General features: G+C 38.7%; 1 protein-coding gene across 18 annotated transcripts in view; it reads right to left on the bottom strand.

The window, feature by feature from the left end:
* The window catches only part of ANKS1B (ankyrin repeat and sterile alpha motif domain containing 1B), a 431,515-nt gene that overhangs the window by 163,327 nt on the left and 243,939 nt on the right, over nucleotides 1-24,249 (bottom strand). For all 18 annotated transcript variants that reach the window (XM_061988906.1, XM_061988958.1, XM_061988983.1 and 15 more), the window contains one exon: nucleotides 9,161-9,259. In XM_061988906.1, the coding sequence (XP_061844890.1) occupies nucleotides 9,161-9,259 (99 nt within the window). The remainder of the gene's footprint in view (nucleotides 1-9,160; nucleotides 9,260-24,249) is intronic.

Here is a 24,249-nt window from a genome sequence, read left to right as displayed (position 1 = left end):
AGTGGGACAACTGCAGAACCAACAAGAGACAGATTAAGAAGGTTAATCTTCCCCAGGGCCAATCCTGGGGAAGAAATGCTGCTTCCATGGATAGGCAGTCTTATCTATCTCAGTCTTGCAGACCCTTTCTAGGCATTCGAGTTGCAACAGACTGTGGTGACCACTGAAAACTCTTCTGTTCTTCCCACAACTGTAAGTGCTTGGCCTGCTTGTTTTGTTGGGTCACACTGGTCAGTTTCTGTTGTTGTTACAGTGGGCCATGCCAGCCCACAGTTTTTGTCATTAGTCACTAGGATTTTTAGCTTCTGTTTAATGCTGGATGTCTTCCCTAGCAAGTGTGGCTAGGGCAGCAATGATTATGAGCTGTTCATGGCACCTCTAGAGGCCACCTTGGAGACTCTCTGGAACCCTTTAAACCTCTGCATGTGACATAGCTATAGAGAACTTGGCCAAGGCATGCAGGTAGATATCATTCTTGAGACTGGAGAGGTCCATCTGGGGACCCTCTGGGACACAATGCCATGAATAGAATGTTATAACAGCCCATCATAAGACTGAAAGCGGAGAGTCATTCTCTGGAAAGACTGTTTCAATCAAAGGCACAGGCACAAGGGAGATGAATCATTTCTCTTCATAGATGAAATGTGGGAGAGGATGGGACAAAAGCTCTTATTTTACTGGAGGAAGGGGAAAAGAATATAGAGACTGGTTACTTAGTGAGAGGGAACGTGGAAAAGCTCCTGCTGACCTAGTCAGCGCTGACTCTCTAGCTCTTTCCCTCCCCAAGTTAGCAGTTGCTGACATAGGCATTCAGCCATTCATTCCTCCCACCTCAACGACTACTTACAGCTAAAACCACATTTTTTTTTGTACTGAAATGGCCTGCATAGTTTCCAGATGGCACTGGAAACAGAAATTAATAGCCATGCACAAATAGGCTGAATAAACATATATATCAACCCAGTGCCACTGAGGAGTGGATGGGTGAATCAAGTAAGACTCAGAGGCCATAAAGACATCTCCACTCCCTTTGTGTGAAGGTGGGAGTGGGCATAGAAATTCAATGACACAAGGAATCAGAGATCCATGCATTTGTAATCTTCCTAATACATTTGAAACACTGCAAGAGACATATAGTGTTAATCTAATTTTTTCCTAATTTACTTTTGTCATTTCTGGTTGGTTTTCCTGTTATCTAGAAGGGTACAGCAGCCTGAAGACATGAGCCATCCTTGGTGCTCCGAAAAGATTCAAAGAGAAGAGAAGGCTATGCTTATGGATGTTGAAGAAACTGGCCATTGCTATTTCATTCTGTTATAAACTTAAAAAGACTTGACCGTGTCCTTGTAGGAGATGTGCAGAACACAGCCCAGATCTATAGTCTGGGAAACACTGGAAATATTTGTTTTCAGTCTGCCATGCTATCCCCTTTCACACAGCATGTGATAGAGATACAGTTAAACTGTGGATATATGGTCTCATGACTGGGTGATGCAGAGAGTACCTAACATTTCCCATGAGGCAGACAGTACCCAGATGCTGCTAAAATTATTGCTGTCTGTAGAGAGAATGTTAGCGTTCCCTCTGAATGTAGCACTGGAATTATGGACCATAAGTTTATTGGAATTCCTTTGGATGACCTGAAAATGTATTAATAAATATGCCTCAATGACTGAAATTGCGGGACAACTGAGTGATATTCTGTAGTTTATAGCTGCCTGTGTGCAGGTTGCAGACAGGAATGGGGATCCCATCAGTGGCCCTTATTTCATGAATACAGGAAGGGTAAAGGCCTGGGGCAGAACGACAACAACATAGGCTCCCAGAAACTAATTTTCCATGTCTTCCTTCTTCGACAAAAGGATGTGCAGTAAGTCAGCTCACTCAGGTTGTCATCCTAGTGTATTTACCATAGAAAGAGAATAGTGCTTCCTCTCATATAGCTTATTTCCTTGCCTGCGGACTATTCTCAGAGCAGCCAGTAGGTATTGTGGAGTCAACCACAAATAAGAAAATATAAAAGAAAGAGGCAGACAAATAAGACTTACTGTAGGGACAATAGTGGCAGGACCAGTGGCATGCTACTGTTATCTACATAATGCAGATAAATCACAGCCTGTCGTAGGAAGAGTATAGAAACTTTGCCAAAGCATGCAGAGTTGCAAGCAGGAAGGTTAAAGCCCTTTCAGAATTAAACCTAGCCAACAAAAATAAGAAGGGATTTTTCAGGTACCTCAGTAGCAAAAGGAAGGTTAGGGGGATGTGGGTCTGCTGCTAAACACAGAAGGTGCCCTGGTGACAGAGGATGCAGAGAAGGTTGAACTACTGAATGCTTTCTTTGTTTCGGTCTTTACAAGGACAGCCCTTGGGAAGCCCAGTTCAGTAAGGATAGTGGGATGGTCTGGACAACAGAGGACTTTCCCTGGGTGGAAGAGGAAGAGGTTAAAGACTTACTGGTCAAGCTTAACGCTCATAAGTCAATGGGTCCGGATGGGATGCATCCTAGAGTGCTGAGGGAGCTGGCTGATGTGGTTGTTAAGCCGCTCTCCACCATTTTTGAACTATCATGAAGGACAGGTGAGGTGCCTGAAGACTGGAGAAAGGCCAATGTCATGCCAGTCTTCAAAAAGGGCAAGAAGGACAACCCAGGAGACTACAGGCCTGTCAGCCTCACCTCTATCCCTGGAAAAGTGATGGAACAACTCATCCTCAATGTTGTCACTAAACACATGAAGGAAAAGATGGTTATCAGAGTGAGTCAACATGGCTTCACCAAGGGAAAATTCTGTTTGACCAACCTGATAGCCTTCTGTGAGTGCATAACCAGCTGGCTAGATGAGGGGAGAGCAGTGGATGCCATCTACCTTGACCTCAGCAAGGCTTTTGACACTGTCTCCCACAACATCCTCATCAGAAAGCTCAGTGTGGATTGGATGGGTCGACGGTGAGGTGGATTGAGAGACAGAACCCAGAGGGTGATGATCAATGGCACAGAATCAGGTTGGAGGCCTGTGGCCAGTGGAGTTCCACAGAGATCGGTTCTGGGGCCAGTCCTGTTAATTGTCTTCATCAATGATCTGGATGAGAGAACAGCAAGTTTGCTGATGACACCAAACTGGGAGGACTGGCTGATTCCCCAGAAGGCTGTGCTGCCATTCAGTGGGATCTCGACCGGCTTGAGAATTGAGCAGAGAGGAACCTCATGAGGTTCAACAAGGACAAGTGCAGAGTCCTGCAACTGGGAAGGAACAACCCCATGCACCAGTACAGGCTTGGGGTCGAACTGCTGAAGAGCAGCTCTGCAGAGAGAGATCTGGGAGTCCTGGTTGACAATAAACTAACCATGAGTGCAAAGTGCCCTCCAGGCCAAGAAGGCCAGTGGCATCCTGGGATGCATTAATTGTATCCAACAGGTCAAGGGACTTTCTACTCTCTCTTTAGCCTGCTCTGATGAGGCTTCATCTGGAGTACTGTGTCCAGTTCTGGGCTCCTCATCTCAAGAGGGACAAGGACTGGCTGAAGAGAGTCCAGTATAGGACTACCAAGATGATCAGGGAACATCTTTCATATGAGAAAAGGCTGCAGGAACTGGGGCTGTTTAGTCTGGAGAAGAGGAGATTGAGGGATGATCTTATTAATATTTACAAATACCTCAATGATGAGTGTCAGGAGGTTGAGACTTCCCTTTTTTCTACTGTATCTAGCAACAGGACAAAGGGTAATGGAATGAAGCTGGAACACAAAAAGTTCCATTTAAACATAAGAAAAAACTGTTTTACTGTGAGGGTGAGGGAGCACTGGAACAGGCTTCCCAGGGAAAGTGTGGAGTCTTCTTCCTTGAAGGTCTTCAAGACCCATCTAAACGTGTTCTTGTGCCACCTGATCTAGGCGGACCTGCTGCTGCAGAGGTGATCTCTAAAGGTCCCTTCCAACTCCTACTATACTATGATTCTATGATTCTGTGTCTAGAGTGGCTCACTGATAAGCTCAGTTAAGTAGGAAAATGTGACGCCGCTTTCATCAGATAGCTCTGAAGCACATGCATGGAGGGGACATTTGTACAGGAACAGTCTAAACCTAGTCTGAAGTAAACACCCTGAACTATAACATGGATGTATTTAACTGTCATGTTTTTTATCGATCTGTTCCTATGGCGCTGCATTAAATAATGAAGACTGCCCATTTGAGTTTCAGCATTGAAAAATTAATGTTATTCTGGATTCTAACACTTATTTTCTTTCCTTAAGGTCTTACAAACTGTACAGAGAGCAGATGAGTGGACTCTTTCTGAACCAGGGAAATAATTCTCAGAGGCATTAAAAGAAGAGTAAACAGTAGAATAGAATGCATTTGCTTCAAATCCTGTTTTTCATCTTCCCTTCCAGCAGACCAGAACCAAAGATTCACAGCCAGAAAGGATAGCAAACGTTATGATATCGCTTTGCAGCATCTCCTAGTTTCAATGCTGTCTTTAGGAAGACATTTAGCTGTGCTAAATGTGACAGATTGAAACACTAGGATTCAAATCAGCTTGTTAAGCTCTGGGATAGCTAAGACAATGGCAATATGGCAATAGCAAACATATGATGTGGTCTTCCTTTGTTACTTACACAGGAGAGTTAACACACACATGCACAGTAGTTCTGCTTTCCTAAATGCCAGACTTACTGTGCTTGCATAAAAGAGTGTTACATATGAGTAATAGCTTCAGCACTTTTTGGAAGCACAGCTTTACTGCTCCTATAACACTACTCAGAGAGCATGTGCTCATAGCCTGCTCATGTCGTACTTGTTGTCTGGCCTTGCAGAGCACACAGGAAAGCGGCTGGCTGACTGCACACCACTGCTACAAGATTCTCAAACTTTCTTTGTGCTGAGACCTCTGTGCAGGAAGGAACAAGCTGCACACTTTAAGAATAGCTCTGAAACTAGGAGAAAGCTGCTTTCAGCTAACATCTTTCTTCCATCTGTCAAATGAGAGAATGTGTTCCCATTATGCGTTGGGAGAAGGAGCCATACACTGAGCATCCCACACAAAAACAATCCTTTTTCTTGTCTAAGTTCTCAGAGAAGCTATTATAATTCTTATTAAAAAAAAATAGCTTTTGAGGAACCCATTGAGAAGTCACTTGCACATAGGTTTTGGGTGCCAAAACAACTTGACAATGGTCCTTAGGTTTCCTGTGTCACTTAAGTGTGTCAACAATTTTGCATTACTGCTACTTTTTCTTTTTAGTCAATTAAACATATCCTACACATAGTTCTTTTATCAATATCATGTTTTTTTCTCAAGTCTTTGACTTGTAACTTTAGTAACTTTTAAGTCATTGTCTACCTTTCAATGTCTGAACTTCCTTTTAATAAAACATATAAAATCCTTCTCGACACATTTACTGATTTCATTATTTTAACAAGAAAAATCTTAAATGCAATATCAAACTCTGTTACAAAATTTGCTGTAAGATTGATGTTGTATAAAATCTTTTCATTTCAAGAATTAACTTTACAAATGAGATATTTCTACTGGAGTGTCTTAAGCTTATCTAATAATAATAAGCCATAAAGTGCTATAGTTAATATTAATGTGAAACCTGAATAACTTAAATTACATTAGTGTGAGATGAAAATTTTAGCTCCTAACTGTAATCCAACAAAAATAAAGGATATTTTGAAAAGAACAAATGTAACAGAAACATTTCAATGTTGCCTATCTCTTACAAACCTACCAATTCACCCTCTTATGAAACGTTGTCCTCAAATACAGAATCATCAGGGAAAAAGATTTTGAGAAATTTGAGTAAACATACCTTTTTATACTGGTTAAAAGACTACAGTGATTAATTAATTTATATTTGGACAGATGTGTGACATTTTTTTTCCTATTTAAAACTACTTCAAGATGTAGAAACTGGTTCCGAAACAGGTTACTGGTGTTTGAAATACTGAAATTCATAGCTCTTTAGGAAGCCAGCAATTATGAGTAAAAAAAGACAGTCTTTCTTTTCAGCCACTAAATGCCTGTTGCTTTTTCAAAATGCAGACATGAATATTGATGAGAATACCAAAAAGAGCTTTTTAGAAAAGTATCTTATTATCCTGGTTGATAATAAACTAACCATTAGCTAGCATCGTGTCTTTGTGGCCAAGAAGGTCAATGGCATTCTGGGATGTATCAAAAACAGTGTGGCCAGCAGGTCGAGGGAGGTTCTTCTCCCCCTCTACTCTGCCATGGTGAGGCCTCATCTGGAGTCCTGTGTCCAGTTCTGGGCTCCCCAGTTCAAGAGGGACAAGGACTGGCTGGAGAGTCCAGAACAGGGCCACCAAGATGATCAGGGGACTGGAACATCTTCCTTATGAGGAAAGGCTGCGGGAACTGGGGCTGTTTAGTCTGGAGAAGAGGAGATTGAGGGGAGATTTTATTAACATTTATCTAAACATTTATCTTATTAACAAATATCTAAATGGTGAGTGTCAGGAGGTTGGGACAGCCCTTTTTTCTATTATATCTAGCAACAGGACAAGGGGTAATGGGATGAAGCTGGAACCCAAAAAGTTCCCTTTAAATATAAGAAAAAACTATTTTTCTGTGAATGTGATGGAGCCCTGGCACAGGCTGCCCAGGGAGGTTGTAGAGTCTCCTTCCTTGAAGGTCTTCAAGACCTGCCTGGACACGTTCCTATGTGACCTGATCTAAGTGAATCTGCTTCTGCAGGGGTGTTGGACTACATGATCTCTAAAGGTCCATTCCAACCCCTACCATTCTATGATTCTGTGAATCTATGAAAGCCTTAACAATAGATTTGTTGCTTGATTTTTACCATTTAAGCTTACTGAATACTGCCTCATATAAAGTTCTAAGGAAGTGTTGTTCCATAGATGCTTTTTAAAGCAGTTAACTTCCAGCTCAAAACCTGAGTTTAAAAGCATCACAAGACAGGAAACATTAATGGTAAAACTAAAAATAACATCGTCAACAATGTTATTAAGTACTGAAACACAAGGAGTCATCAAGTTTTAAATCAAATGAGGAACACAAAAGAGGTACATGTTCAAAACAAATAATCTAAAGGAATATTTATCTAATGAGAATCAAATTAATGAGACTCCAATTATGGTTTGAGGTCTTAAAATATTTAGATGGCATGCATTATTTTGAAGGCATGATGACAGAGCTGAATTTATCAACAAACAAATAGATACACAGACATATTTCACAATTCCTTGCATATAAAATGAAAGAATATGAAACCTTTTTAGACCTTCTGCAAGATATTATGAATATAGTGACGGTGGGTTCCATTAGACAAATCTTAATGAGGCCACACACTGTAACTATTACAACAGTTGTGTCTTCAAAAGAATACAGTTCTGTATTTTTACTATGTGAGCTCACTTGCACTGTTGAATCATTTCAACTCTTTTGTGTGAGGAATGTGGTAACAAGGATTGTTTTTTTCCAGATCAACAAGGAAGCTGGTAAAGACTACCTCATTGTTATTTAGCCCATGCTTCAAGTTGTTTTGTGTTACTTATTTTTGGTTCAGAAGACATTGATTGTTTCAAATAACTGCATAACCATCTTATTCTCAAGTGATTTCAAGACTATCTCTTGATCCTGTACGCCTTTCTTACATTAAGTACATTTTAAAAAGACCTCAGCTGGAGTTTTTTGACAGAATTTAGTTTCAGCTTTAGTATACTCTCCAAAAACAGGCATTATTAACAATTTTTTCACATACATCAGTTACTGAATTCAGATTAGATAAAAATTTTGATGCATTAACAATCCATTCATTAATTTTGAAAAATAATACAGGAATTTAAGAAAGATGATCTCTCTAAGAAGTATGAAAACCAGAAAAATATTTTATCAGTTAACAGCAGGGAATAAGATTATAAAATTTTCTTTGCATTATAGCTTTGCTGAAAAATTAATAAATTTATAATCAAACCTTAAATATCTATTGCAGTTCACCAAATATTACTTTTGTATACTTTACTACTTGCACCACTTGTCTCACTTGTCTAATGTGGTATGTGGAATATTATTGTCTTGAATAATCTTAAGTGTTTTAATGCATAGTCTCATAGTATATATGGATTCATTAACATATCCAGATATGGAACTTGTTCACAACTTCTATTTTTTCCTATACAAAAGAACCAAGTGGTCCATCAGTAAACCTTGATGCATAAAAAAGCCCCTTCCACTAATGTCAGCCTCATGTCATAGACTGAAAAGTCCTTCGATAACTTCTCTCATTTCCAATATTATCAAACTGCAAGCAGATTAATCTCCATTTGTCTTAGTTATTCTATACATGCTGCTCCCAGAACATCCTACACAATTTACACTAGGTTGTATTCCTACCCTAGTGTCTTGTATTAAGTATCTGTATCACATGAGGCAGCCTTCTGAGCCTTACTGTTGTCTACTCGTCCTAATTAATTCTCCTTATACACCTTTCCAAAATCAAACTGTACGTTTTCATGATAGGCTCACTATCTCTTTTGTTTGGAATGCTAGTAGAAGCCTCCACTGACATATTCTGGTATGCAGACTATAAGAAAAGTCCTCTCTATCACCGCTTTTAAAATTTGTAGTTTAAATCAGCTAGCACTAAAAGTGATGGGGAAAATGACTGCAAGTTACTCTGTCCAGAGCTGAGAAGCAAAATTCCTGTACAGTGCAGCAAATTAAGTATGAAGACTACAGGAAGTCTGCATCTTACATGAAAGGCATATATACTAGGAAAGGAATATTTCTTCCAGAGTTTTTAAAAATATGTATATAAGGGGCAAAGTATTTCCAGTCCTGTTTCTATGCAAAGCCAAATATTTGGGATTTATTGATGGCCTTATTTACATATATTTAATGACAGTGTATGGAAAAGATTCAAAAGCCAAAAATAATAAAAATAAATTATAAACAGCTATCACTTCAAATTACAGATTTTATTCTTCTTCACTTTCTTTGTCAATTACATATACACAAAGTGAGTTCAATGCAATGACATTACTTTATATTTCATGTTTGCATATACAAAAAACATGTCTACAAAAGCAGTAGAGAGTTATGTTCACCAATCAAAAACATGTTTAAATAATGTGAAAGCTGGAGGTGTTGGTTCCCTCACTTGGATAATTACAAAAACTATACCTTTGGGAGAAGCTGGATTGCTTGGAGTATTCTCTGTCTGTGTCCAGAATTAAGGATTCCTATTTCCAAAAGATCCTGGTCCTCCATTACGTTGCTTCCCTAAAAATGGGAAAAAAGTGGAATACAAATTAAAACAAATAACAGATGCCTTCAATGGTCTGAAACAAGCCCTTCTGTTGCATTTAAAATAGAACACTTTGCTTAACGTATCATATTTGACAAGAATCATAAACTACCGATGATTGCATTCATTTTCATGATGATAGAATACAGTGGAAGGTGCATGACCTCACAGACAATTGCTATATTTCTAACAGCACTACCAGTGAAGAAATTGTAGTTCTCACTCAAGTCAAATACCAGATGTGAATCTTTTTTTTATTTGACTGGAACCAAGGACATGACTACAGAAATGTTCAGAAACTCATAATTTTTCATTTCCCCTCCTGCCTCACCCAGCCATGCATGATATTAATTTTTTCCAGTCTGGAACATAATGATCACAGAATAAGATGAGTAGAGTGGATAAGGATAAAATTATTTAATTACTTGTTAGCAAAATGGTGGGGAAATTGAGTTGTATCAACAAACCCCCTAAATTTAACTGTACCAGCACAATCCTAACTTTACCTGTCACTGTTCCTATCTCTCTGCTTGAGGGCATGTCAAATAATTCCTAACATGGAAACAGCTGAAAAGACCATCTGTTCCGAGAATACACAAAATAATTGCCCACAAAAGTCCATAAAATAAGCCTCCACAATCCATTCTCTATTCTTAGGAGCTGCTAGCTGTAGGCGAGGACCTATAGCTACACAAACAGGATAATACGACTCCTAAGTTCAAGGAGTCTGACACCATTTCAGCATTTGAAGGTTAAGGTACTTGATTAGCTGGAAGTAACTATTTGGAATTGCAAGAGGAACAACAGTAGCTCAGAAAGGAAATTGCAGAGATAAAATCAAGATGGTTCAAAGTATACTGGTGATCTTGTATTTTTTAAAGTATCTCATTTAAAACAAAAATCTCAGCTTAAAAAAAAATATTTTATTATTAAAAAGCTTCTAACTATTACAGTTGCAAACAAAACCTGCAAAAAATCCAAATTATTTGTCTTGAACTCTAACCCCTGGTAGAGTCTCTTGACACTAATTTGCTAGAAGCAAGAATTCTTACTATTCATACTCATTTCTCATCATCATGAAATAGACTTTATTCAGGCAAATCCATGAAAAACTTTATCTCCACCTTTCCATTTGGCTTGCTGCTTCTGACTCAGTAGAGCTCTTAAGCGGCAGCAAAATGAAAAGCTAATAGGCATGTAACCGAACATACTTAAATACTTTGCTGAATCAGGGTTTAATAATGAATATGAATTCTTTCTGAATATCAAATCTCCCATGCCACAGCAACATAGTTTTCTTTTAAAAAGCAGACTGGAATATGCAGTACTTCACCCTGTTCAGCTGTTAAATCTTTACTCTTTCAGATGAACTGATTAATTTACAGATGTACTCCTGAAGACTCTCAAGTGCTACTCAGCAGAGTATCCTGTAATATCTTGGGGGATGTCTTTTTAAGGTAATCATGGAAACTTCGCAAAGCTGTTGAATTAAAAATTGTGTTTCACAGTAAGTGGTATGATTTAAGACTACAAGTCTGCAAATCATAATCTGAAAGAATTTGTGTGCAGCACTCAGAATAGGGGCAGACAGAGACCTGCTCTAAATTATGCTGTTTTAAGTAAATCACATGGTGTAAGAGTACATGCAGCACAGGCTGTGCAATCAGTGATAGTGATGAGGTGGGTTTAATAAGTCCTTAATCTCCCTGCCAAACATGTGCAAAATATAATTTCTATCTTCTTCCTTTCTCCTTTATATAATCTAATGGAGGCTGTAAACTTCTGGGAAGAACTCAGGAAAAAAACCCCTCCTTTTTGGGCTGGATTCTCCAGCTGCTGGAAATAGCTTGCATGAATAGACTTTCCTTAACTGAGCCAAAAGAGGATCCATTCCAAAACAAAAGCTATACATTTTCATTCATTTTAATAAGGGCAGCTATTTTGTTTACAGCTATTGCTTTCACTTTGTTTCATTGTTTTTCAGATTTCACTTTTCATCACTGCCTGATGTTTACGCACAATCATGGTGTACTCATCGCTGAGCTACTACACAGTGTTTACTGGTGTCAGTAACCTTGGCATTCAGCTTCAAATATTGCAGTGTTTAAAAGCCAATTCAGCTAACACTTAGGCATAGGAAAAATCCTGCCTATTTGCACATAGTTGCTGCATAACAGTAAAAGCATGATTTTATTAATTCTTTACCACTGTTTTCCCATATGTATTAGTTCATACATTTTGTTTCTTTGCAGTTGGCATTATAAATATATTAAAGCATGTAAATGCCACAAAGGCAAATATTTAAAACTCAGGAAAGTCTGGAATTCATGTTACCTCCTTGTCCCCTGTCTAAGAAGGCAACAATCTAACCTTTCAATGTGCTCTTGTTTGGGAGCTTTTGCTGTGTGTCATTGTGTGGCATTGTTTCAATTCAATGCCAACTCATCTCTTCTATAAAACAGACTCCATTGTTTCCTGCCATGGAGCTAAATCAGCTTTTAATCTCTCAACAAGGGCAAACCAGGAAAGTTTAGACACTATTTCCTAACACGGGAGTGTAAACTGATAGTAGTAGAAAGTTGCTCTCTACTTTGCAGACATATCTGTGAGGAGAAAGAAATAATCCCATGTATTCCTAACTCTAACCATGTCTACTTCCATTCTGCCTTTAAGTCGAGTCCCACATTCTTTTTTTGTTTTGACCTGATTACTCTTCTTACACTCTTCCAATCTCCTTCCATGGGCTTCTACACTGAGAGCGTGGAAAACTTAACTTTCTTCTGCAGCAGACCAGATCAAGAGTCTTACTCTTAGCTGCCATGCACACATTTATTATGAAGTGGGTCAAATTTAACCTCGATTAACTTTACAGAGATGACAGAGTAAATGTAGTGAAAATGAATATGATTGCAAGTGTGTCTTTTCACATTATTTCAGGCTGAAAAACAGTCAAGCTGTATTAGCAAAAATAGTCACCAAAAAGAAATTGTTCTAGTAGACATCTAGAGAATTTAAGTCCAAAGATTTAAAGTTGATATGCTTATATACAAAAAAGGTTCTTATAACAGGAAATATAGGACAGTAATCTCTGCTGGGGTTATGATGCTTTTATTATGTAATAACAACATAAGAGGCTTTATGATACTGTAGGTTCTTAACTGTATAGGAAAACTTAGTTGGAAGGAAAACTCAGAAATAATATAATAAGAATATATCAGAATTGCTTATACTAGGACAGATTCAGATCTCATTCACTTCAGCTTACACTTCTGAAATTCCTGTCTTGGTAATACATAAGAGAGAGTCTTGCTTATGAATTAGAAAGTTCCTCCTTCTGAAGGAATAGTTACCAAAGAGCATAGCTGACTGACCACTTTGGGATTTGTAGTTCTGCACAACTCTCAGAAATATCATCTTTTACCCTGTAAGCACATGCAGGTAGCTAATATTCTGAGTAAGAAGGCAGTAGTTTCACAGAACAGTTGGGATCAAGAATGTAGGAATGTGGGAGACTAGAGGCATATGAAAAAGAACAGAACTAAAAAACCACAGAAATTTTGCCAAAATTTGAGACAGTTCCTATGAATATGTTCAGAACAAAATTTATAATGGTACACTATGAGATAATGATTTTACTGGCATTTATTTTGGTTATTCCCCACAAAATCAGCTATAGCACTCTTCACCTGAAGATAACACAGTCTTTCCCAAAACTGGTGAATCAGATCTTTATACTAAATTGCAAATGTATTTAAGTACAGATATATATATATATATTGAATATTTAGAAAACAACTTAATTAAGAATAAGTTATATTTATAGTAAAAAACCCTCTTTATATATAAAAATAGCCTAATTTCAATACATCAAACATCTCAAAGAACCTTTCTAATCTAATCAAAGCAAAAGATTCATAAACTTGTAAGCAACTTCATTTACTATCCAAAGAGGATATCTCTCAAGATTCTTAAAAAAAGACTAAAATCCCAAAAACTCAGATTTTGCATCCTGCAGGAACAAAAGCACTTTGAGGATTTGTTCCTGAAGATAACAAAATATGGAGATTAAAAGGATATATAAGGATGGTAGGAATGATTGCATGTTTCTCATTGCCTCCTTTTTGTGCCTACATTTTTAGTCGTCTTGCATAGAATTGTTTTGGCCAGAAGAGACCTTGAAGACCATCAAGTGCAGCCTTTGACCCAGTCCTATCAACCACTAGACCATTTCCCTAAGTGCAACATCCAACCATCTCTTAAACACTTTCAGGATGGTGACTCCATTACCTCCCTGGACAGGCCATTACAATTTTCTGTGCTGGAGATCTATCATGAGAAATTCCAGTCTCTGCTTCTGTTACATAAGTAAATTGATATAGAAGATTTAAAACAACTGGCAGATACACCACTAGACTTATCGGAAAACTCAGTCACCTAAGTTGGAAGAGACAGATTATGAGGAAAAAAACCACCAGCATGTGCTTTTTGGTCTTATTTCTGTTCTTTTCCTTGGCTGACAGACTGAAAACCCAATAAAAAGTTGGAGGAGGGTTTAATATATTTTCATTGCAAAGTTCTTGGAAAAAAATCCTCACTGCATCACTTTATATAAATGGAGTAAAAATGGACTGTAAAAAAAGACAATGGAAAAAATGATTTTGCATTTAAGGCTTTTTTCTCCCTTAAAAAAGAAAATATTATAATGTAAGAAAGAGAAGATTTGGTAGAATTCTGAGTATAGGCTGGCAATGCCAATTAAACCATCTCTTTCTATGCTCAGCTATGTCAGCTAGAGGAGGAGTAATAAATCTGTTGCCTAAAGTTGTGTAAGAGCTGCTACTCACCAGGTTGAGTTGAATTAATTTTCTGTGCAGTCATTATTGAGACCAAGTTTAGCTAGAGATGCCAAGTCATACTGCAGGTGGCAACAAGTTCTAGTAACCTTTTAATGCTTCTTTACATTTTTTACTTTCTTAGCAATTATAAAACCCACAAAAACAAAGAAAAAAGTGGAAGAAAGTTTTCCATGTTACTGCCTTTTTGTAAGGAAGTAATAATAAACTACCATTGAAATGTTAACTAAAAAAGGCTATTTCAGTCATAGGTAAGATTGAAGTGATAGCAATTCAGAGTCCTAATCTATCAACTATGCATAAAGATAGTAGATGGTGTAAGTAGGATCAGCTTAAAAAAAGAGTCCCAACAAAGTCATGTCCCATTCTGAGTTTTAAAGAACTCTCTCTGTTTCACATTCAGCAATTATTTGGTTGATGAGGACTGGGTTAAGAATCAATTGAGCAATCTGGATGTACATAAATCCATGGGCTCCAATGGGATGCATGTGTGGGTGCTGAGGGAGCTGGCAGAAGCCACTGTTAGACCACTCTCCATCATCTTTAGTAAGTTGTGGAGAACAGGAATGGTGCCTGAGGACTGGAGGAAAGTAAATGTCACTCCAGTCTTGCAAAAAGGCATGAAGGAGGAGCCAGGTAACTACAGATGGATCAGCTTCAACTCCATCCCTGGAAAGGTGATGGAATAACTTGTCCTTGGTGCTGCCTCCAGGCATTTAAAGGACATGAAGGTCATTAGGATGGATCAACATGGTTTTACCAAAGGGAAGTCATGTTTGACCAACCTGATAGCCTTTTATGAAGACATAACCAGGTGGATAGATGGTGATAGTGCAGTGGATGTGCTTTATCTTGATTTGAGTGAAGCATTGGACACTGCCTCCCACAGCATTCTCACAGCAAAAGTGAGAAAGTGTGGGCTGAATAATCAGGTAGTGAGGTGGATTGTTAACTGGTTGAAAGAAAGAAGGCAGAGACTTGTGATCAATGGAGCAGGGTCTAGTTGGAGGCCTGTGTCTAGCGGAGTCTCTCAGGGGTCAGTGCTGGGACCAGTACTGTTCAATCTATTCATTAAGGACCTTGATGAGGGAACAGAGGGCACTGTGAGTGAGTGCTGATGATACTAAACTGGGGGTAGTGGCTGACAGACCAGAAGACTGTGCTGCCATCCAACCAGACCTGGAAAGGCTGGAGAGTTGGGCGGGGAGAAATCTGATGAAATTCAGCAAGGGCAAGTGTAGAGTCTTGCATTTGGGAAAAAATAATCCCATGTACCAGTAAAGACTTGGGAATGAACTGTTAGAGAGTAGTGTAGGGGAAAGGGACCTGGGGGTCTTGGTGGACAGCAGGATGAGCATGAGCCAGCAATGTGCTCTTGTGCCCAAGAAGGCCAATGGCATCCTGGGGTGTATTAGAAGGGCTGTGGGCAGTAGGTAGAGAAAGGTTCCCCTCCCCTTCTACTCCGCCCTTGTGAGACTGCATCTGGAATATTGTGTCCAGTCCTGGGTCCCTCAGTTCAATGAGGATAAGGAGCTGATGGAGAGAGTTCAGAACAGGGCTACAAAGATGATTAGGAGAGTAGAGCGTCTCTCTTATAATGAAAGGCTGAGGGAGCTGGGACTCTTCAGCTTGGAGAAGAGAAGACTGAGGAGTGACCTCATTAATGTTTACAAGTATATAAAGGGCAGGTGTCAGGAAGATGGAGTCAGGCTCTTCTCAATGATGTCCAATGACAAGGGGAAATGGGTATAAGCTGGAACATAGGAGGTTTGAAAGAAAAACAAGGAAGAATTTCTTCACTGTGAGAGTGACAGAGCACTGGGACAGATGGGTTATGGAGTTTCCTTCTCTGGAGACATTCAAGACCCACCTGCATGAGTTCCTATATGACCCACTCTAGGTGGTCCTGCTCTGTCAGGGAGTTGGACTAGATAATCTTTCAAGGTCCCTTCCAACCCTTGAGATTCTGTGATTTTGTGAACCTGAAGTAACCAATGCCATCAAAAGCTTTTCAAATATTGATATTCAAATAAGCATACAGTCACAGACCTTTCACACAAGAGTAAGAGTTTATTAAAGTACAGTGATAATTAAACAATACTGATAGCTGGGACAAGAATCCTTGCAGGAAGAATTTCTGCTATTTTTATTCCTTCTTCCTTGAAGCACTGATTCATTATAACCACCAGAATTGTCACATGCAAATTAGCTGCAAAGATAAGGTGGCAATTGAAAAAATTACCTCTGATGTCACGCTTGGCCCACTTAATTACTAACATTGTTGACCTGACTCTGTCTGCCTATTTAGTCATAACAATTCAACAAAATAATTATTAATACTTACCTAAATTACATCTTAATATCTTGAATGTATATTGTGAAGATGATTTCACTTCATTTGAGTAATGAAAATTCCTGAGAGTCTATATTGTACCATTATTCAGATTACTTGGGATAAATGCTATTTAGCTTAGATGCTGAATTTCTCAAAGGACCCACTTTAAAATCAATATTACTGTAAGCTAATTAAGAGACTACTAAATTCTCAGAAAATTATTCTTTTCTCCAATAAATGTGTAAGTCTGGGGAGTGCAATAAGGGGCAAACATGATATTTTCAGACATAACAACAATGCTGAGTATCTGCTCTACGTGAAACATGGAGTTCTGTTTAACCTTGGAGGTAACACTGGTATTTTTCTGATAACTGTAAAAACTCTTTTTACCTACCGGAATGTATCACAGAAGTATTTCCCTCCTCACATTTTTATCAACTCCAGTCATGTTTAACATGTGACCCACCCAAATCAGCCTGGAGAGTACAAAATAGAGTAAAAAACTGTAACATTCTGGGCAGGATCCATGTATTAAAAAGAGAATACTCACAGAAAAGGGCTCTGAAATAGCAATAAGGAAAATATACACTCAATAAAATACTGAAACCTTCACACACTTATGCTCTGAAGTTACGATGAGGTTTTCAAAGTGCTCCTGCCAGCAACTTTACCTTTGGGCTAGCCTGTGTTTGAGTTGTATATTTTGAGCAGACAGAGCACCTTGGAAACCATGTCAGACATTCAAGTGAATTTAAAGAAGGAACCCTTCTCTTAGATGGCATCGGAACTTCATCTGCTCAGAAGTCTCAGAGCATGTCCAAGGCAGAAGTGGAGGAGCATGACATGAATTGACAGTTGCTCTTTCTTGAAAACACGATGGAAGGAGAAAGAATGGTTGGTTCCTTCCTTCCTTCCTTCCTGCCTGCCTGCCTGCCTGCCTTCTTGCCTTCTTTCTCATAGCACAGTCCAGCTATTAGAGAATTCATGCAGAAGTCAGGAGATCAGATTCATATGTCTGTTTCAAACTTGAATTTCCTAACACAAGAGCAACAACTGATAGGAAAGGGCTCTCTGGGATTGATGAGGAATCATTCACTGGTCCTGCAAAAACTAAATTTCTGTGAAGTTCAGTCAGTAAGCCAGAAAGGAATATTATTCTTTAGACCAGTGACAGCTGGCTGTGCTAAATCAATCTTTTAATGCTGTTGCTAGAAATGTTTCTGGTTTACATCCAGTGACTGTCAAATATAAAAAGTAGAGAAAAAGCTAAAGATTCAGAACTTTCTATCGATTTCAGCCAAGTATCCTAACTTCTGAGCTACAGACTCGTGCTTCTGGTGCATACTGTAATTTGAGAGAAAAGAGAGTGAAAATAGAAAACAGAAAATAGAGTGAGCTATCTTCATCCAAAGGGATGACTTGGATTCAGGATTGAATGGTGTCTAATGCAAGGCTGCAAAATGTCTCAAAACTTCACATATAACTCCTGCTTTGGAATATCTTACTCTCTTCCTCTGCTTAGCACTGCAAACCCCTTTCTTAATGGCTTTTACAGGAGTTATACAGGATCTTGTGTACCTAATTCAATTGTAGCAATCCTGCTCACAGAGCTGTAGAGTCAAGAGTGGTGATGCTCATCATTTTTGCAGTTAACTTCATTTTCAATACGGTCTTGGAGGTTTCACCTAGCTGTTTGGAGTCCAGTCTGTGTGTGATGCAAAATTAAAGCACTGCCTAAGTTTCAGGTGCTCAAACAATTTTCAAGACCTGCCTCTTGTAATTGGAGGCTGTTAGGTCAACTGACCTTGCTGTTTTGTTTACTATTACTAAATAATAACATATGAAGCAGCTCCCAGAAATGAGAAATACTGGAAAATAAATGCTGTTTTCTGTGTGTCACTGATTTCCTATGTTCTAATACATTTCATGTTGCATCACTTTGCTTTTGATCTGTAGTGGTGAAGCAAGGATAAAAGGCAAGAGAACTTGTAAGCTAATAAGGAACTGTAATATACTAGTTTTCTCCAGGTGCAAGTTAAAAGAGTGTAGGGAAAATACACAGGCTTGCCTGCTAAATATGGTCATACTGCTGTGATCCATTTGAACACATCCTTACAGATTCTATTTGCCAAGGTAGGCACAATGAATAGCAGCATTGAATAAGGTATTGTCATGTCCCACTGCACACAGATGAGATTTCTGTTTCATGAGATTTTTCTTATACAAACCATTGCAATTTATTTCCCTGGTATGTACAGAAATATTACTAGCCACATCCCTGAAGCCCAAGAGGTAAGCAGGGATGCTCTCCATTTTTTTTTTCAAATCCTTTCTAAAAATAAGAGAACATTTGATTAAGGGTTGGCAATTTTCTTTTCCTCCTTTGCTTGTTCTTGTAATTCATGTTGCATGGGAAGTGGGCTGTGTTTTTCTTATCCCTTCCAATTCAGCAGTTGGGTGGCTGGCTTTGCAGGCCCACTCCCGTCACCACGGCAACCAGCAGATCACTGCGATGTGATCCCATGCGCTTTATGTCACTACACTGTGCTATTGTTCTCTGGTAATGATTTAAGAGATGCATTTCCCTATTCTCATAAAGGAGGATTTATTATTGTTCCAGTGGTCATCCCATGTGTTACACATGGATTACAGGAACCATGTTAGGATGCATTTTGCTTCACATGCAGCAACTTAAAGAATAGCTGGTTTGCACATGAAGCCTATGTTCAGCACCAAGCAGACACTACTCCTCAGCACCATGCTAGAGAATCTGAATCTAAGCTGTAGTTCTCAAGAATCACCAGTATGACCATATTAGGTCAGATCAAAGGTCTCTCTAACCCATTTGTTCAGTACCTCTGCATAGAAAAGCAAAATATATAGATAACTTGTCTTATGTATTTTTTTTCAGTCTCATCTTTGCATTAATATAAAGCTAAACATATGGGCAGTTAGCTAGCTACACTAGAGACTGAGTGTTGGATATATAACAGGCAGAAGAGCTGATTGTGCTCGATAAAAATTTGGCAATCCATCAACAGTGGTGTTCCTCAGGACTCAGTGTTGGGGCCTTTTCTATATAACATCTCTATCAATGATCTGAGTGAGGACACCGAGTGCACTCTCAGTAAGTTTGCTGATGACACTATCATCAACATAATGGGAGTATAAACATGCATGAGGGCAGGAAGGCTTTTCAGAGGGGTCTGGACAGGCTGGATCAACAGGCTTAGGCCAATTGTATGAGGTTTAATAAGGCCAAGTGCTGGGTCCTGTACTTGGGCCACAAGAACCTCAAGCAATGCTACAGGCTTGGAGCAGAGTGGCTGAAAAGAGATCTGTTGGAAAAGGACTTGAGGGTGTTGGTCAACAGTTGACTGAGTTTGAGCCAGCAGTGTGCCCAGATAGTCAAGAAGGTCAATGGTATCCTGGCTTGTATCTGAACAGAGAAGTGATTGTTCCCCTGTATCGAGTGCTGGTGAAGACACATCTAGAATATTGTGTTCAGGTCTGGGCCTCTCACTTCAAGAAGGACCTTGAAGTGCTGGAGCATGTCCAGAGATGGGTAACAAAGCTGGTGAAAGATCTGGAGAACAAGTCTTATGAGGAGCAACTAGGGGCACTGGCTTTTTTTTTAGTCTGGAGAAGAGAAAGCTGAAGGCAGACATGATCACTTCTACCTGAAGGGAAGTCCTAGTGAGGTGGGTGTCAGTCCCTTTTCCCAAGTAGAAAGTGGTAGGTGAAGGGGAAATTGCCTCAGGTTGCACTAGGGGAGGCTTAGATTGGAGATTAGGAAGAACTGTTTCACAGAGGTGGTTGTTAGACACTGGAATGGGCTGCCCAGGGAGGTGTTGGAGTCACTATCCCTGGAGATATTTAAAAAACACAAAGATGGGGTGCTGAGGGACATGGTTTAGTGGTGGGCTTGGCAGAGTGAGGTTAGTGGTTGGACTTGATGATCCTAAACATCTTTATAATTCTATGAAATCCATCATAGATTTCAATGGGTACACAAGACTCAGCTGCTCTGTGGCATGTAGGGGAAGCTGATTTACCATCGCTTTTCTTGATTGCAGCAAATCATCTCTGCACTGCAAAGCTTATTTCTTGTTATGTGTTGAAGAGATGGAAGAAGCTCTGGTCTAGCCTTCTTAAAAATTAATTTTGGGATGATATATTCTACAAGAATCAAGAGTAGTTCTTTCAAAATTGTGTTATGATGACAGGCCTAAACTTGTAAAATGCATGCAAAAAATGATACTTATAATCATAGAATCAGAAACACACAATGGTTTGATTCAAAAGGGATCTTCAAAGATTGCCAGTTTCAGTTGGGGATTGGAGATTGGGGACATCTTTCACCTTGCTAAACACACTATCCCTTCTATGGCATCCCTTCAATGCATGAAAGGGATATTTCCCTTTCAGTCCTTTACAGATCTCTAAACCACTTGAATAATGTATAACTGAACAATTCCAAAGAATGAGGGAAAGATACTCCATTTATGCTTTTTTTTTTCCCCTAAAAATTAAAGGTTCTATTTTGGAAAACAACTGAGTAGCCATTGATATGTAAGAACTGCATCTTAGATTAATTCACCGATCACTGCATTTCTTAATATTTTTTTGTTACCCCATGACAACATATATTTAATATTACACAGCAGCATGTCACTCAGCATGGCTAGCTATGTCACCAATAATACAGCAACTGTCACCCAGAACCTATAAAAAAAGCTGTGTAGCTATTGAGTGAATCTCATATAAAATATTAATTACCACAAGCATGAAAAAAGTTTGCCAAGTTTTTAAGTATCTTGCCATTGAAAAATAACATTTATAATTGTGAACTGTAAAAATAAACACATTCAATAAACAAACAAATAACTGCAGAACCAAATTTGTCTGTGCAAGCCAGATACTACAGTCTCTACTTTCTGTTCCCTTCCTCCCTTCATATCTGTTTCTTCTCCCTATGCAACTTATTCTCCATCCACATACTGTATTCAGATATAGTTCTAATATGACCTTTCTGATCACATTCTCTGCTTTATTTACACATTTTTAACTTTCTTTTTCTGCAAATATTCTTGTATTTATCTCAGATACAACACAAAACCAGTAATTAAGCTACTCTAGCTCTGTGTTTTCTATCTATAACTGAACAGTTAGAAGTCACAAGTACTTACACACCATGACATTTTTATACCAATCCATAAATTGCTTGCATATATAATGGCAGGCACAATCTCCTATTGCCAGTGAATATAAGAAAAAAGTCCATGCATTTAAATAAATCTGTTTGGAGCAATTAATCTATTCAACTTGTCTCCAGCCAAAGCAAGTACTAGCTGTAAAACTTAAAGTCACATATTTGTCTCATATAGGCAGTCCTAGCAGCTTGAAGTAGCCCTTTGAACTATCCCTTCTGCTAGAAAACAGTGTTTGGTTTCAAGAATCTTCAATATGAAGGAAACTTGTTCTGTCTTTTGTTCAAAGGGATGATTATTCTTCCCATAGACATGCTTTGTTTCTTAATTACTCTGTTTGAAATTAATGAGAGAACAGCTTGATAAGTTCTCATGTAGTATTACCTATATGCAGACTGATCCAGTCCCAAAACACTATGGAAGTCTGCAATATTGCTACACAGCTGATTTTCCAAGTATGCACGTTAGGATACTGTCATAGTCCAGTAATCTGACACTCTATTACCCTATTTCTCTCAGTCATAAGAAAACCTTCATGAAAGTCAGTCCACTTCATCTGTCACCTTCTTCCTGATTCTATTGTGGTGAGTGTTTCCACCAATCTCTTTCCCATAGGGAGATGCTGCATTTGACAGTTAACATTTAGGGAGTCTTTGAGGTCTCTCCTTACCCAAATTCAGGCAGTTCTTTTAACGCTTCACAGATTTCTTTGTAAGCAAGCTTTTTCTAATTTTTTCTTTGCTCCTGGTGAACACTTGTGGTTCTCACTGGTCTCTTCTATCTCTAATATTGGGTCCAAGACAGACCACCACTACAAACAAAACAGGTAATAAAACTGTAGGCTCCTGATCCAGTGACAACAAGTCTGTGGGAGACTGTAACTTCACTTGATGTAATTTCTATATTTCAGTAGAACTTCTTAAAAGGAAAGGTTACTGCAATGAATATAACAGACAAAATGAGAATTGCTGATCCTCACTTATTATGCTCACGTTAATGCTGCAAAGTCACAAAGCTACAAAATACCAGAATGGAGACTATTGGAAGAACTGGCACACCACTCTTCACCCCAGGATACATATTCTGCATGGCATTATATACAGAGTATAATTATATTTCTGAAAAAATCCATTAATTCAGTGCAGGGGGATGTATGGTACTTACAAAACAAGCTAGATGATATTTCTTTTTTTAGCCTTTATCATTCACTGTGTGGGTTCATGTCTTATATATAGTTTTCCATTGAAGACCTCACCAGTAAGAATGACTCACTTTCTTCTAACTTTTATTTAGACATTCATTGAAATAATATCAGACAGCTCCAAAACAGGAATCAATATCTTTTATAGGACTCCTACAAGACTAGGTGGCATTTTTATACCCACTGTACAGATAAAGAATTGAAGTAGAACAAATTAGGACCTGAATTTAAAAAAAAAAAAAAAATCTATTAATTCTAAGTGCCTAAACGCAGGGATTGTTTTCTTCTGTTTCAATGAATACTTAACATCTATCTACATATGTATTCAAAAGACAGCGGTAGTCAAAATCAGTTTTAGCTGTGAGCGCTTACATTTCATCAAATCCAAATTCTGCTCCTTCCCTTATATCTGTGTAGCAAAGAGGTTTCACTGCAACTGTTTTGACAGAAAAGTTTGCCACAATGTGTAGCTAGCTGTTCAGGTAAGCCAGAAGCTTGAGACACCTTAGAAAATGGAAAAATCTGAATTATATGGTACTATAAAGCATACTGGCAAGCATAGTCAGCTTTCTGCAAGGAGTCAGCTTAAATCCAGTCAAAAGAACTATCTCTCATTTAGATCAGCTCTTTTGGACCAGAGCTGTCTACCAAAGAGTGACAAGAATGTCTCTATGAGAATCATCCAGTTGAATGTCCCTCTATTTTTGTTGAAGACTCTCTAAAATGTATTGTCAGTATAAGAATGTAGATGTGAAGCTTCTCTGCCTTCCCTTCCCTTCCCTTCCCTTCCCTTCCCTTCCCTTCCCTTCCCTTCCCTTCCCTTCCCTTCCCTTCCCTTCCCTTCCCTTCCCTTCCCTTCCCTTCCCTTCCCTTCCCTTCCCTTCCCTTCCCTTCCCTTCCCTTCCCTCTTTCCAAAAAGAAAGACACACAATAATCCCAACTGAGGAAAGAGGGAACAGCAAAAAAGAGAAAGTGGGGAGCACAACAACTGTTCAGTCTGCAGGGGTAGTGTGGCAGGAAGAGAATTCAGAAACGCGTGTATTTTTTGGGAGAGGGTCAGATGCAATATCCAAAATAAAGAGAAAGGAAGAGTGCTTACTGGATAGATCCACGAGAGACAAGAGGAATGCTAAAAAAGAGTTTCTGCCATGAGTTTGGGTTATAGATGCAATAAAAAGCATTATTTCAAAATTAATGACAAATTACACATAACTAGTTTATACACAGAAAAATTTCTGCTTAATTTCATTTGGGCATAAAAATATTAGTAATACTTAAACACTTGTTTTGTTTTCCTGCACTATTTTTAGCTTGAGTCCAATCATTGCAATTGGATTTATTCAGAACTTAACTGAAGGTACTCAGT

Source organism: Colius striatus, chromosome 1 (assembly GCF_028858725.1).
Source record: "Colius striatus isolate bColStr4 chromosome 1, bColStr4.1.hap1, whole genome shotgun sequence".
In the NCBI taxonomy this organism is placed as follows: domain Eukaryota; kingdom Metazoa; phylum Chordata; class Aves; order Coliiformes; family Coliidae; genus Colius; species Colius striatus.
This window is presented reverse-complemented; position numbering and strand designations above follow the sequence as displayed.